This window comes from Rhododendron vialii, chromosome 8a (genome assembly GCF_030253575.1).
Source record: "Rhododendron vialii isolate Sample 1 chromosome 8a, ASM3025357v1".
In the NCBI taxonomy this organism is placed as follows: Eukaryota; Viridiplantae; Streptophyta; class Magnoliopsida; order Ericales; family Ericaceae; genus Rhododendron; species Rhododendron vialii.
The window spans coordinates 12,306,118-12,319,812 of record NC_080564.1 but is presented as its reverse complement, the minus strand read 5'-3'; the positions used below and the strand labels follow the sequence as shown (position 1 = coordinate 12,319,812).

Here is a 13,695-nt window from a genome sequence, read left to right as displayed (position 1 = left end):
GAAGACGCACACACATAAACATGGCTCGCAATAATAGTAGTCTTGTAAACATCCCACGAGAGTAGGACAGATGACAGACCATATACACGTTAAGTGTAGTCCACACATATCAACTTATTTTTAGACTGATCCCTGGGAACAATTACTATCAAATCCTTTTATACCGCGGATTAAAAAAGATCCGTTGTACCATCTGAACGTTTAGAAAATGAAGCAATTAAGGCTAGCTGTTCGAAATCCAATTTTGTTAGATTTAAGCGTCAGAGGCACACATGGATGGGGTATCCAACCTAATCTCTTCTGTATAGAAAACAAGCGATCGAGGTGTCAAGAAAATCTTGGTATGCTACAGTAATAGTAATTAACAAGTAATTAATTAATTAGAAAAAGGGGGATGTTGTTTAATTTTTTCTGTAATCAACAATTATATTAAGAATATCATTAATTAATACTACTACAACAATTGTTCGCAGATCCACGAATCGAAGCATATGTCTGTCAGATTCTGAAAAGAGAGAAACTTATTTACAGCTCAGCAATGAACAAGTTCGTTATTGCAACAACCAATTGCGATCATCTAAAAATGTTCTGAATGGTCCGGATTTTAACGAAACTTTTTCAGGAAAAAGTTTAACTCTTTTCCGGAAAAGTTTTATTAACATCCGAATCGTCGTAAATACTCTTGGACGGTCGCGATCGGTTCCGTAAACAACTATTCACAGCTCCACAATTAAAAATGTTTTCTCTTCTGAAAATTGATGCTTCACTTGCTCCAAACCAAAATTGTATTGTTTACACAGTGGAGTACTATTTTCTTGTCTTCATGTTTCGCCATCTGACGTTGAAAACAACAAATCTGACTTGCCCGTATGAAACTAGTACGTAATAAGCTAAAATAGAAGATTTCATTTGTTTTTCATCATTTGGAAACCAAGTTTCATTCGAGGAAGGGGGCTTGATTTATCAAAGGTTTTCCTACCTCTTTTCTTTGTTTCAATTTTTGGATAATATAGGTGGGTTAGTTTGCGCTCATCTCACACTAATTTGTACTACCACTTTCACAATCGTTTCACTTGCTTAAGCGTTGGGGTAAGGTGGGTGGTCTCAAAATGGGTAAACTGAGTACTCATCTCAAAATGTTGGTAAGGAGAGTTGAGTTTAAAATCTTTTAGGAAAGAATAAACTTTTAAGTCTCAGGTTTTTACCATCAGATCAACTTCTTGGATTTATAACCATACATATTTATCTGCGCATGATATCTTTGTAAAGCTCCTCTCTCTTTCTGTGGTGGCCTCGCAAGCCGTCCTTCCTCCTCTTACGATGTTCTAAGTATTTATGAATTTTCGAAAACATAAAGTTAAAAAGAAAAAGAAAATGAGAAAAGTTTGGGATAAAGAAGCAATCATGAATAACAAAAGGGAATATATAACTGTTCCCTTCCTATTTTCCTACTCGATGTATCATTTATAGAGTTTTTAATAAAATTTTATTGTCTTTCAAAAACAATTTAAAAAAAACTGCTCAGAATATGTACATATAGATATTGCCAACGTATTTTTCCAGTCCGCAAATTTGTAAATGTTCGTTAATAAGCATGTAACTAAAGTTTCCAGACATTAGTACCTCTATACCATCAGGCGGCCCTGTTTAATAAAATTGTTAGCACTAGGGATTGGATTAATAGTTCCAAGGGACTCTCAAGCGGCTGTTTGGTAACCAAAAAGACCTTCGGATTGCTAGTCCGTGGGATGAATAAGCCGGATTCTAGGGGTATTACTAATACCCTCGTAGAGATGGTATTGGTAATCCAGTATTGGTAATCTAATCTCCTTCTTAAGAGTCCAGTACCCTCATGTATACTATTAATCCAATCCTATCCTATCTCATTGAAACAAACAAAATATTAATAATCTTATCATCTAATCATATCCTAAACAAACAAGCAAGTTACCAATCCTATCTCATTACCAATTCCAATCATAATCTTATCTCCTACGAATCTCACCTATCTATCACCGTTATCAAACGATCGAGTCAATACTTATAATTCTTCCCTTTATTTTATTTGGTTTTAAAAATTGATCATTTCAATAATCCAAGTTGGAAGTTGCCATAATTATGCAGATTCAACCTTAGATTCAACGACTTTGGTACCTTTCGAAAGGAAGATCTACACAAAGATAAAGTATAAAAAGGAGGATAGATTTCAGAATCCTATGAGTCTTTCTTTTATGTAAAGTTCTTTAACTCTGGAATCCCCACTGATTAAAATTTACTATGAATTAAAAGAGTAAATTCATAATCGCATAATGGCCATATATATAGCAAAGAGCGAACTGTAGTTCTTGTTTTTCCTTTTGATAACTTTGGGTGTCTGAGACCGCTCCTCAACTAAGTCCAGAGAGCAATCTCACCTCTAAATGGCTAAAACAGGTAAATTCAAAAAAAAGCAGAGATGGTCTTTTTTCATAGGAATGGAGGTTAATATGTTACCATATATATATGATTGTGAAATAAAAAACAGCAGTAACAAATTATTTATTAGGATTCTCAACGGCCTCTTTCTAAAGACATACTGACCATGTTTAGTAGGTTCTTTGTTCTTACTTTCCTTGATCGAAAAAGTTTACTTTCTAAGATGTGTCAACATCTCAGCTATATATATAGAAAATTACGTTGATCAAATATCGATTGATATGATTTTGCAACGCATTTACTCTTTGAATACAATACAGATCAAAACGCTTTTTTTGCATTGTAGATGTGTACCAATGATACATGAAAAGGTACCCGATCAACGGAATTTTGGACGTGGCCGATATTCTCGGCCACTTTTATTATAAAAATAAATCATTTTGATCATCAAATAAACTTTACGAAAAGCCCACCTGAAGCTGAACAACACCGAGAGGATCCTATCTCTTCACTTCAATCTAAACTATTCCCAACTCCACACACATTTCCTCGCACTTCACTTAATTTGGGTGTTTTCTGCAATAATCCAAAACAGCAATGCTACACACACAACAAAAGTGCACAGATTTTGTGCACAGAGTTTTTGTGCGGCCTACTACGGGTCCCACACAAATAATCCGAGCCGTTCATTAAATGTAAAACATTTTTTCAAGGGCCCCCGCGAAAAATCAGCTCAATCCGATACTCATAGGTGCTCGATTCAATCATTTAACTTTTCATTCGAATTTCAGGATATTGAAAAGTTAGTTGATTGAATCGAGCACTTATAGATGTTGGATTAAGCTGATTTTTTACGAAGGCCCTTGAAAAAATGTTTTACATTTAATGAACGGCTTGGATTATTTGTGTGGGACCCGTAGTGGGCCCCACAAAAACTCTGTGCACAAAATCTGTGCACTTTTGCTGTATGTGTAACATTTCTGAATCCAAAAGCGAAAAGGTTGTCAATTACCAAGAAAATGGAAAAGGTTCTCACTAAAGAACTACTCTCAAGAAAATAGAAAAGGTTTGATCTCACTAAAGAACTACTCTCAAGAAAATAGAAAAGGTTCTCATTAAAGAACACACGCTCTCTTTCTCTCTCTCTCTCTCTCTCTCTCAAGAGGTGTCTGATCATGACCTTACCACACTACCATCTTTTTTTCTTTTGCATCGGTCTTGTAAAACGTCAAACTTTAAAATCATATTTTATCCTGGGGGATTCTAGGACAAGCGTTAGTCCCTGCGCTACTTGAGGACAATTTGGGGTATCTTCTTATCTCTCAAAATCAAATGGAAAGGTTAGACAAAGAGAAACCCCACAAAAACGCTTATTTCTCTTTTACGGCATCCAATGTCTCCTTTAGGCGTCTCGCTTTCTTTTTCATTCCTTTTGAGGTGACCCTGCATGGCCTGCTTTTCATTTTGCCTATTCCCAGTGTGCCAACTTCTTCACATACAGACATGACCCATTTCGATCAGTGGTCAAAATTTGTTGCATTTGGATGAACTCACTTGGAGACCTTACTCCTTGGGCGTTAGCGTATTATAAGGTTTTGGCCAATCTAAGTTTAAAAATAGGAAACTAAAAGCAATTTCAGTTCACAATTTAAGTATATCGATTTTAGTGAACAGAGAAAACGTACAATGATATGTTTGGAACCATTTTGATGCACTTGTGCCACTCATTAATATTTAAGAAATCCACGTCTATCGAATGGTTTTAGACATATCTGTGTCTCATAATCTATGCACCAAAATTTGTGTGCATAGTCTTTTCTTGTGTTCTACGCTTGCTTTATGCATTTTCAATATCAGTTATTGGTACCAATCATTTTTTTTTTTTTTTGGAAAATTCAACACACTCACTTAATTTTACAAGTGTACGACATGTGTTTTTATTGTTAACCACAATAGGCTGCGATTAGCATCTTTCTATTAACAATGATCTACAGTAGATCACATGTCAATGATATATATATATGTTGAATTCGACTGAGACATCATATCAGATTGCTTGTCATGTGGAAATAATTGGATGAAGTGTGGGATCATTTATAACTAGTATCATTATTTGCATTGCTCATCAATGATGCAGAGGTACAACATACTTAGATCAAACAAATATTGTTTCTTTCTTGCTTTTTGCAAATTGTTGAAATTGGTTGGAAACATTAGGTGGAGATGCAGATATATATAGTTCTTATACAGAATTATATTTACCTGATTGTTTTATAATATATATCTCATGTACCAGGTTGATTAATAGTTTAATACTCCACTATATCTCAGTTCAAACCAAGTGATTTGCATAGCTCAGGAAAGCTAAGTTTTGATGTCCGTTACTTGGGCATTTTATTTGGTGATTGTATAGATGGACCTAAGTCACATAATTTGTGTGCGAGTGCGTAGACAGGAACGCGAGCGCAAATGTAAAAGCATCTTTGAAAAATATCTCAAACTACTAAAATTCACGAAGGCAAAGACTGCGAGTGCTAATGCCGAATGATGACTGAGAGTAGGAGCGGACATTCTCGATCAAGGATATGTGACTAAGAGAATCCACACACATGAATGCCAGTTTGCCATTGCAATTGCCATTCTCATTTTTGGGCAATGAACAGTGTTATTTTGTCAGAAAAAAATTGACAAAGTTGTTGCATCCATGTTTTGCTATTGCTTTAAATCTCTCTCTCTCTCTCTCTCTCTCTCTCTCTCTCTCTCTCTCTCTCTCTCTCTCTCTCTCTCTCTCTCTCAATCTCAAAAATAAATTCCATATATATCGAAGGAATTTGCATTTGCCAAATTTGAGAGAATTTTCTGTGTTTACCACCAAATTTGCCATTTTCGAGCATCTCCAACGATATGCGATATGTGTTCTTATACCTACATTATATAACATGAAGTTCTAAATTTCCTTCTCCTATGGTGATGTAAAACATATTATATAGTTAACTATAGCCATATGTGGTGTCAAATATAACATAAGTTACAGCGATTGCTATAATTTAGCATGTTCATTTGTTTCTACCTTTCTCATTATTAGATCCATAAATGACAATTAAAATTGACATTTTTTAAACAGTTGAAGAAGTAACAAATGCAATATCATTGGAGTAACATTGCTATATAACAGTAGCTATCCTTATAGCATGTGTCTGCCATTTCAGACATTCGGTGTGGATGATCTAAGAGATAGTAGAATACTATTGTAGTTACTTGGATCCTAAGTGTGTGTGTATGTATGTATGTATGTGTATATATATATATATATATATATATATATATATATAGTTGTGAAAATAGCAAAATACAGCTGATTTTTAGTATTTTAGATGGTCAATTGGGGGCATTTTTAGTTGTGAAAATAGCAAAATACAGCTGATTTTTAGTATTTTAGATGGTCAATTGGGGGCATTTTTAGCTGACTAGAACCTAGGCATAGGAGAGTATCAAATATAGTATGTAATCAGACGACGGTGGGCAGGGGGATGCTCACCAACTCCCACTTGCTTCCCAACAAGAGAAGAGAATGTGGTGTATATATGTTGGTTTGTTATTTGTATCCATCCCAATCCCCACTACTGAGTAGTACTAACCCCTCATAGCCACAACTTTTTTAAGTGCTTCCGCATAGGGTGAAATGCCCCCAATAATTCCAAGCGTCGAACATGAAATTTTAAGAGGAAGCTAACTTAGAACTAACCTAGAGTTACGGCCCAAGAAACCGTGGCCTTAGGGCTTTAATAACGTTTAAAATTTAGGATTCTTATTGTTTTTAAGACTCAGCACATACCCCAAAAAGAAAAATACGTACTAGTAGTCAGCATATAATCCTAAAAATAATAAAATTACATTGTAAACTTTTGTTTATTTCAAATCAATAATATTTCGTCACGCGATTTTTTTAAGCTGTGACCACTATTTTAACAATATAATTAATTTTAAAAAAATAAATATTTGCACTGTCCATGCATATAATTTATTCCCGTAAGAAAAGCTTTTTCTTCAAAGCTCCTAGTCGAGGCCTTAACCGCTCTCATGAGTTACTCCCAGTCACGTCATATCTTCATCCGATTTTATCCATTATTTCGTCTTTATATTTTTTTAATATTTTTTCCTCTGTTCCTCTGGTTGAGTTTATAGCTTTATTAGTACACTTTTTGACATTAGCGTCTGGTAGTAGGAGACTTTCCCCAACTAAAATCCCACAATCTGGTTTACTCCTTTTAATGCCAAAAGCCCCTCCATTTACACCCAAAAGCTAACTGATTAAAGAACAAAATAAATCCCTTCACAGAAACTCGAAAGAGTCATCTTCTCGTAGCCGGATTTGGTAAACTGATTGCAAGTGTTTTACTCAAGTCTATATTTTCAGACTTCAGACCATCAAAATTCATTTCCAGTACCTGAGCAAGAAGACAAAGTGGGGGTGATTCGGAGTGCGCTCAGAAGTTTCTGAGGACCCATTTGGTCGTTTGGACTGGTCGGTCTGTTCATCTCTCCATCATTTTTCATCTGGGTACTCTTTTGTTTCCCCATTGTGAGTTTCATGGTAAATGCTCCTTGCTCTGTTTTTTCTGTGTCCTTTTTTTTCCTGGGAAAATTAGATGAGAGATGGTACTTTTCTGTGTTTAGTTTTCAGAGATGGGGTTTGAAGAGAGCGGCAATAGCAAAATCCAAGTAGCTTCTGGACACAGACGCTCTAAGAGGTAGTCCATTGGGGTTCTTGTTACTTTGTGATCTTCCTTTGTTCTGTTTATAGTGCTTGAAGTTGATGGGTTTCCTGAAATAGTAATGACGTCAGAATTGGTTTTTGCGGGTAACTGAAACTAGAGGTTTGACTCAATTTTCTTAGAAGCAGCATTAGCCTTTTATTGAGCCTTTTTGTGCTAATTTTCCTACTCTCAATGAATAATTGTTTGAAAGAAAATCTTGGAATTTCTTATCCAAAATGTTTAGTTATGAGTATGGGAGTTGTTTTTAAAAGTGTGGGCTACCTTATTTTATGCTTAAATGTTGTACTGGTTTTTTTTTTTTTTTATATTTCTTTTTCCATCAATTTCAGTATCTTCTTGCTATAATTATCGGTGTAATATAATCTTTTATTAGTTTAGATAGGTTATGGCAGCACTGATAATTGTAAGCATCCAGTTGAGTTTGGTTCTTATTAGAGATGAAAGTTAAGAAATTGAGTTGTCAACAACAATATATGAGCGATATGGATATATAGCCAAAGGTGCGGTTGCAAGCTTTAAATGCTTTCTTCTTCCATCTGTTTTTACATTCAATTTTCTTTTTCAATGGCAGCTTCCCTGATAAGAGGGGACTTGAAGAAGATGGCTTGGATCATTTCCAAGAAGCTTCTCACCGGCTAAAGTTGGTAAGGGTCTCTCTCTTCTGCCCTTTTTCGCCTTACTTGTTCGAACTTTGAAGTACTGTTAGGGGCCGTTTGTTTGACGGGATATGAGCATCGCATCGGACTACTTATCCAAGGGAACTGCATATCTGGTGTTAGATAAATTTGGTTATAGAATTCCTCAATGTATTGTATTATTAATCTCATCACTATTGATTTCATGGGACAACATATCCGATAAATCCCATATATAAGTATGGAGGTTACTACATTATTTGTGACTTGATTATGTTATCTGGATACCTGCCTTTGTACATCTTTTCATCAAACGCTTGGGCATGGTGCCAGCCGGATCATTGCTGTGTGCCTGTGATGCTGAATTATTTTTCTCTACTGTCCCCAATTATCCAATGCATTTTCTAGCAGAATAATGGCTTAATGTGGTCTTCAATCAATCACACTTTCTAGAGGACCATCCAACAAGAAAATTCCGTGGACATATTTTCTTATCTATTTAGGAGTTTATTTGTGAACAGGATATGAGGCATTTGAAGGACTATTTCAAGACCAAGAAGAAACAATTGCCTACCTCCGAAGTTCAAAATGCGTTGCGGCAAGAGGTATAGAAATAGAACTCTTATGTCAATCCATAGTTTATATGTTTCGTTACACTCAAATCCAAATATTTTAGATTCAGCGTGTGGTACGAGAACATGTCGATACCAAAGCACAATGTTTCAAAAGATGCATAATTGGTTTGTGTTCTTGCTCATGGCATGAGTAGGTCCTGTCTTGCAATAGGCATTCAATCTCAGGTAATGCTGTTGTAATTTTGATCACCATTCTGTGCAGATTCTACAGCTTGAAAAGAGATTGCAAGATCAAGTTGTCGTTCGCTGTGCCTTAGAAAAAGGACTAGGGTATCAGTCTTCCTCTCATGACGTCACAAATGAAACCTCAATACCTAAGGTAGCTGCTTCTTGTCTTAATCTAACACAAGTGTCCATTTTTATCCCTCCAACCCCCTACCCTACATATTTAGACTATCTTTTGCCTTTATTTCTTTTGGAAACTGAAAAGTGCATAGCTTAAATCTATCTTTAACTCATCTAAATCAATTTTTGGATGTTGTATCTTCCCTATCAATTATTTTCCACATACTAAGACACATTAACAACTTTTTTACATTTCAAATGGTTTTTAAAAATTCTCTTAGTTGTGTCTCTTCTATCTTTGCAAGATTGCTATTTAGCATTCGAGACTTATGCTCACTTGTTTTTGCTTTACACACTACTTCTTCCTGGTTGAATTGAAAGAGCTGTTTTATTTGACTCCAGCCAGCGATAGAACTGATTAAAGAAATTGCCATTTTGGAGCTTGAAGTTGGGCATTTGGAGCAGTATCTTCTCTCATTGTACCGGAAAGCATTTGATCAACAAACTCCCCCATCTCTGTCAATGAAAGATGAAAGACTGAAGTCCCCATTGACCTCCCCAAGGGGAAAACATCTGCTCATTTCCAGATCTGGCATCACAACAAAGAAGGAAATTGCGACTTTTCAAGCTAGATTTCAGTCGCTTGCCAACCCGTGGAATGAATTCGGTGATATAGGTGAAGAGAAGGTAGTAGAAACAACAGATCTCCGCTGCCAATCTTCACTATCTAACCGTTCAGTTCTCCCCACTAGAACTTCTCCTCCAGCCGAGTCTCTGGGTAAAGCTGTCCGTGCCTGTCATTCTCAACCTTTGTCTATGATGGAGGTAACCTAAGCTTAATCATCTAAAATTGCAAATTTCAATCTATGAGTTTTTCTCTTTCATTATCACAGTGTGGGGGATTGTCAATTATTTGTCATATTACCTTCATCGATGAAACAAACCGCGCGCTGTAACGTGGAGCTTTCTGATGGTCTTTCCCTTTATTTTCGCTAAGAATCCAAATAATTTAAGAAGCATGGACTCCAAAACACTAGGCACAGTAATGTTGTAGAACACAAACAAAAACAGTTCTTTTAATCAAGCTGGGGAATGAAATAAATGATGGTCACAGTATGAGGAGATGAAAACAACAAAGCCACTCAGATAAGCATCTATGAACCAAAGCATCCAAGGACATTTTGCAAGCTCCATCTTATGCAAATTGTATTCTGACCTCCCAAAGTGTCCCAGCTATCCATCTTGAAAATGCGGTCAGACAATTATTTGAGCGCGTCCAACACGTATCAAGGAGGATGCCCAAGTGTGTCCTTGTCCCAAACGTCTCGGACACAGATACGTGAAACTGATAATAGAACTGATTGAAAAGGAGACTAATGTAAATGATGTATATTAAATTTATGGATTATGACTTCTGTTGCTTCTCCACAGTATGCTCAGAATGCATCTTCAAATGTGATCAGTCTGGCAGAGCATCTTGGCACACGTATTTCAGACCACATTCCAGAGACACCTAATAGGATTTCTGAAGATATGATCAAATGCATGGCCGCCATATACTGCAAGCTCGCAGACCCACCTTTGACGAGTCATGGTCTCTCATCTCCCAGTTCATCGTTGTCATCAATGGGCGCATTCTCTCCAAAAGAACAATATGATAGTTGGAGTCCAGGGTTCAGAAAAGATTCTTCTTTTGATGTACGGTTAGATAATCCTTTCCATGTGGAAGGACTAAAGGAGTTCAGCGGGCCATACAGCACAATGGTTGAAGTGGCATCTATATGTAGAGATAATCAAAAATTGGGTGAAGTTGAGTACATGTTACAAGATTATAGGTGAGCCTTACAACATGTTTTGCAAAAAAGTCATCAGTGGGGTGTCTTTGAATTAAGCCAACATAATTCTGAATCCCCTGTTTATATCAGTTTCATGTTGGCTAATTGAGTTGTTTTGTGATAGGTCACTTATTTGTCGGTTAGAGGAAGTAGATCCGAGGAAGATGAAACACGAGGAGAAGCTAGCATTCTGGATCAACATACACAACACGTTGGTGATGCATGTATTGAATCTTATTTACTTAAACTTTGTACGTTAGTCCGCTTTGTGGACTTCCATCTCTGCTTTGACCACAGTTCAATGTACTTTTCCTCTTTTATCTGAACAGGCATTTCTGGCTTATGGGACTCCACAAAACAATGTGAAGAGAGTCTTTCTACTCATGAAAGTAAGTAGCACCTCAATGGTTTCAACAAAGGAATATTAAGTCCATATTTTAGTTTTCTTACACTTAAATAACTTAGTTTAATTCAGGCTGCCTACAAAGTTGGTGGTCACATAGTAAGTGCTGGTACAATCCAAAATTCCATCTTCGGATGCCGCATATCTCGTCCTGGACAGGTAGACACCTTGTGATGTATGCAATACATTTATTTTGTTCTCTAAAGTTTTTATATTTGTTGACGTCCCTCAGAGTCATCTGTTATAGTCCTTGGAGCTTAGCTTTCAGTTTTCATATCTTTCATATGGCCATTGAAAGTTAGGGACAATTACGTACCTATTGGCTATCAGATATTGTTTTAACGCATTTTTCAATTATTTATTTTCATTTACACACATGTATTCTCTGGTTACATGGTTTTCAGTGCATCTTAAAGATTTCTTCGATGTATGTCATGAGAACAAAAAGCGATTTTTTTTTTTTTTTTCATGGCTTCGAACTCACATTGTTCCCTTCTATATTTTGTTGTTCTTTCTTCTTTTAAAGACATCATTTCAAGATAAATCACCCTGTCAACCATTTAAACAACAAAGAAGAAAAGAATCTTCCTTGTTTAGAGAATTTTTTTCAGATGATTATGATGTCTGAAGTGATTATGGTCACATGCGGCCTAATACAACTTATTTGTGCTTGTAGTGGCTTCGCTTGTTACTTTCTTCAAGAACGAAGTTCAAGACTGGAGATGAACGGAAAGCGTTTGGCATTGACCATCCTGAACCCCTTTTATACTTCGCGCTATCTTCAGGAAGCCATTCTGATCCTGCGGTAATTCATTTTCTATGATCTCCTAGTAGCGTTTCTTCTGCATGTGATGCAAATAGGTTGGGTTGTTATTTTCATGTCAATGTTGAGCATGCTTTTCAATCTGCCAAATTGAGAAGCACTGGCCTTAATAGAAGGCATTTTCAGTACTGGAAACTAGGAAGGTTTATATTCACATTCATCAGCATCTGCTGCACTATCCATTTGGTTCCAGCATAATAATTTCTCTTGGCCACTTTTCAAACCTATGTGTTGATTGATGAATTCAATATAAAAAGACTGACACATATCTGGCAATATGCTCCTTTATATTTTCGGTGAATAGTTAACCCTGTAGTGTGGAGATGTCCTTCTTGTTGGCAAAGGAACAAAGAAATGGACGAATATGACTATACGAGCCGCAACATAGGTAGTACAGACTTCCTTTCTGCCATTGTGTGGTATTGGACTATGGTAAATTTATGACTACGGTTTTAAAGAAATCAAAAGTTCTGAGTTTTTAAGTTGGTCACATCTTTCTTTCTTAGAAACGAGAAATTTGAGTGGTCATTTTTTGGAACATTGTTTGTTAATACAACCTTGCCACCATATACGACCGAGGAAATTTCCTCTAACCTGTGATGCGAACAATAGATTTATGTTTTTATTATTACTACCACTGTTGTTGTTTTGGCTTCAATAGGTGACCATTGTGCAAATCTTGGAATGCTTGTTTACAGAATGTTTTGGGAGAGGAAGAACAGGCACTACCATTTACATGGTTATGTTGTTCTTGCAGTAGGTCTGATGAAGTTCATTGCTTTAGTATGGCCTAAACGTTTGGTCTAATGGAGATGTTATATTTCATGTGTTGACATCCAATTTTCATTTGCATTGGATTTATTGTGTGTATGGAGCTGTCTTATTTCATGTGTCCGTCCTTGCAGCCCATATATGTGAATAGTAAATTTGATGCATGATGGGGATAAACATTGTCTTCAATGATAGTAACTAAAGGGTGATCTTTGGTTACTTTTAGGTCCGTCTTTACACACCCAAGAGAGTATTTCAAGAGCTGGAAGTGGCAAAAGAAGAGTACATTCGGGCTACCTTTGGCATAAGAAAGGACCATAAAATTATTTTACCGAAGATTGTGGAGTCGTTTGCAAAGGATTCAGGGTTGTGTCAAGCGGGTCTCATAGAGATGATCCAAAATTGCTTGCCTGAATCCGTAAGAAAAAGTATTAAGAAGTGTCAGTCTGGGAAGTCCCGCAAGAGCATTGAATGGGCTCCCTATAGCTTTGCTTTCCGGTATCTGATACCAAAAGAGCTGGTCAAGTGATTTGTCGCAGAGGCAGGGGAGCTCCCATTGCATGTCTATTTTCCTTGGGTATAAAAGATCTAGATTATGGAGCCTGTAACGAGTCAGTGGAACAGAGTGGCTTGGCCAATCCCTCTGTATTTTGTGTTTGCCTGATCTTTCCTTTTGCTCCATCTTGAAATGGGAGGCCTGTTATGTTACGATGCAACTAATTGTAGTGCACTTGAATTTTGTATGTAAAAAAATGGTGCTCATATTCATCTATTGATCTAGCTGTTCCTAGTAAACTCTTTCGAATCGGATACGGACAGTATAAGAAGAGGCAGTTGAACCATTTGATCTCAATGCCTACAGATCCATCACATTCTAAGAACACCCTCATTTTTTCCTCTCCAACACCCACCTTCTCCCTATACCTATCTATTACCTCTGTCCCAAAATGAGAGCAAATCTAAACTAACCCATGGGGTTTCATTATTCCTTTACAGATGGTTCTTATATCTTTGTCCTTTTGACTGATAGATATATATCATCCCATATATATATGATGGGGAGGAAATGTGGTATCAAGTAAAAACTCACTTGATTCTAGAGAAACTATAACGAA

At 36.5% G+C, this 13,695-nt stretch overlaps 1 protein-coding gene across 4 annotated transcripts; it reads left to right on the top strand.

The window, feature by feature from the left end:
• Positions 1 to 6,578: 6,578 nt before the first annotated feature.
• LOC131336664 (uncharacterized) lies at positions 6,579 to 13,375 on the top strand. 4 transcript variants are annotated; one of them, XM_058372574.1, is made up of 12 exons: positions 6,580 to 6,976; positions 7,100 to 7,166; positions 7,765 to 7,837; positions 8,350 to 8,433; positions 8,666 to 8,782; positions 9,151 to 9,573; positions 10,180 to 10,583; positions 10,708 to 10,807; positions 10,913 to 10,972; positions 11,059 to 11,145; positions 11,663 to 11,791; positions 12,807 to 13,375. In XM_058372574.1, exons 2-12 carry the CDS (start codon positions 7,102 to 7,104, stop codon positions 13,107 to 13,109), a joined length of 1,845 nt encoding a protein of 614 aa, XP_058228557.1. In that variant the 5' UTR covers positions 6,580 to 6,976; positions 7,100 to 7,101; the 3' UTR covers positions 13,110 to 13,375. The 4 variants fall into 4 exon arrangements, with proteins under 4 accessions (XP_058228559.1, XP_058228557.1, XP_058228558.1 ...); XM_058372575.1 differs by having other exon boundaries at positions 6,580 to 6,997; XM_058372573.1 differs by having other exon boundaries at positions 6,580 to 7,009.
• Positions 13,376 to 13,695: the final 320 nt, after the last annotated feature.

Bases quoted from the DNA above. Each gene is read 5' to 3' on its own strand.
- LOC131336664 (XM_058372574.1), top strand. From the start codon at position 7,102: ATGGGGTTTGAAGAGAGCGGCAATAGCAAAATCCAAGTAGCTTCTGGA. The intron at 9,574-10,179 runs GTAACCTAAGCT...GCTTCTCCACAG, and splicing joins AACCTTTGTCTATGATGGAG to TATGCTCAGAATGCATCTTC. The intron at 11,792-12,806 runs GTAATTCATTTT...GGTTACTTTTAG, and splicing joins GAAGCCATTCTGATCCTGCG to GTCCGTCTTTACACACCCAA.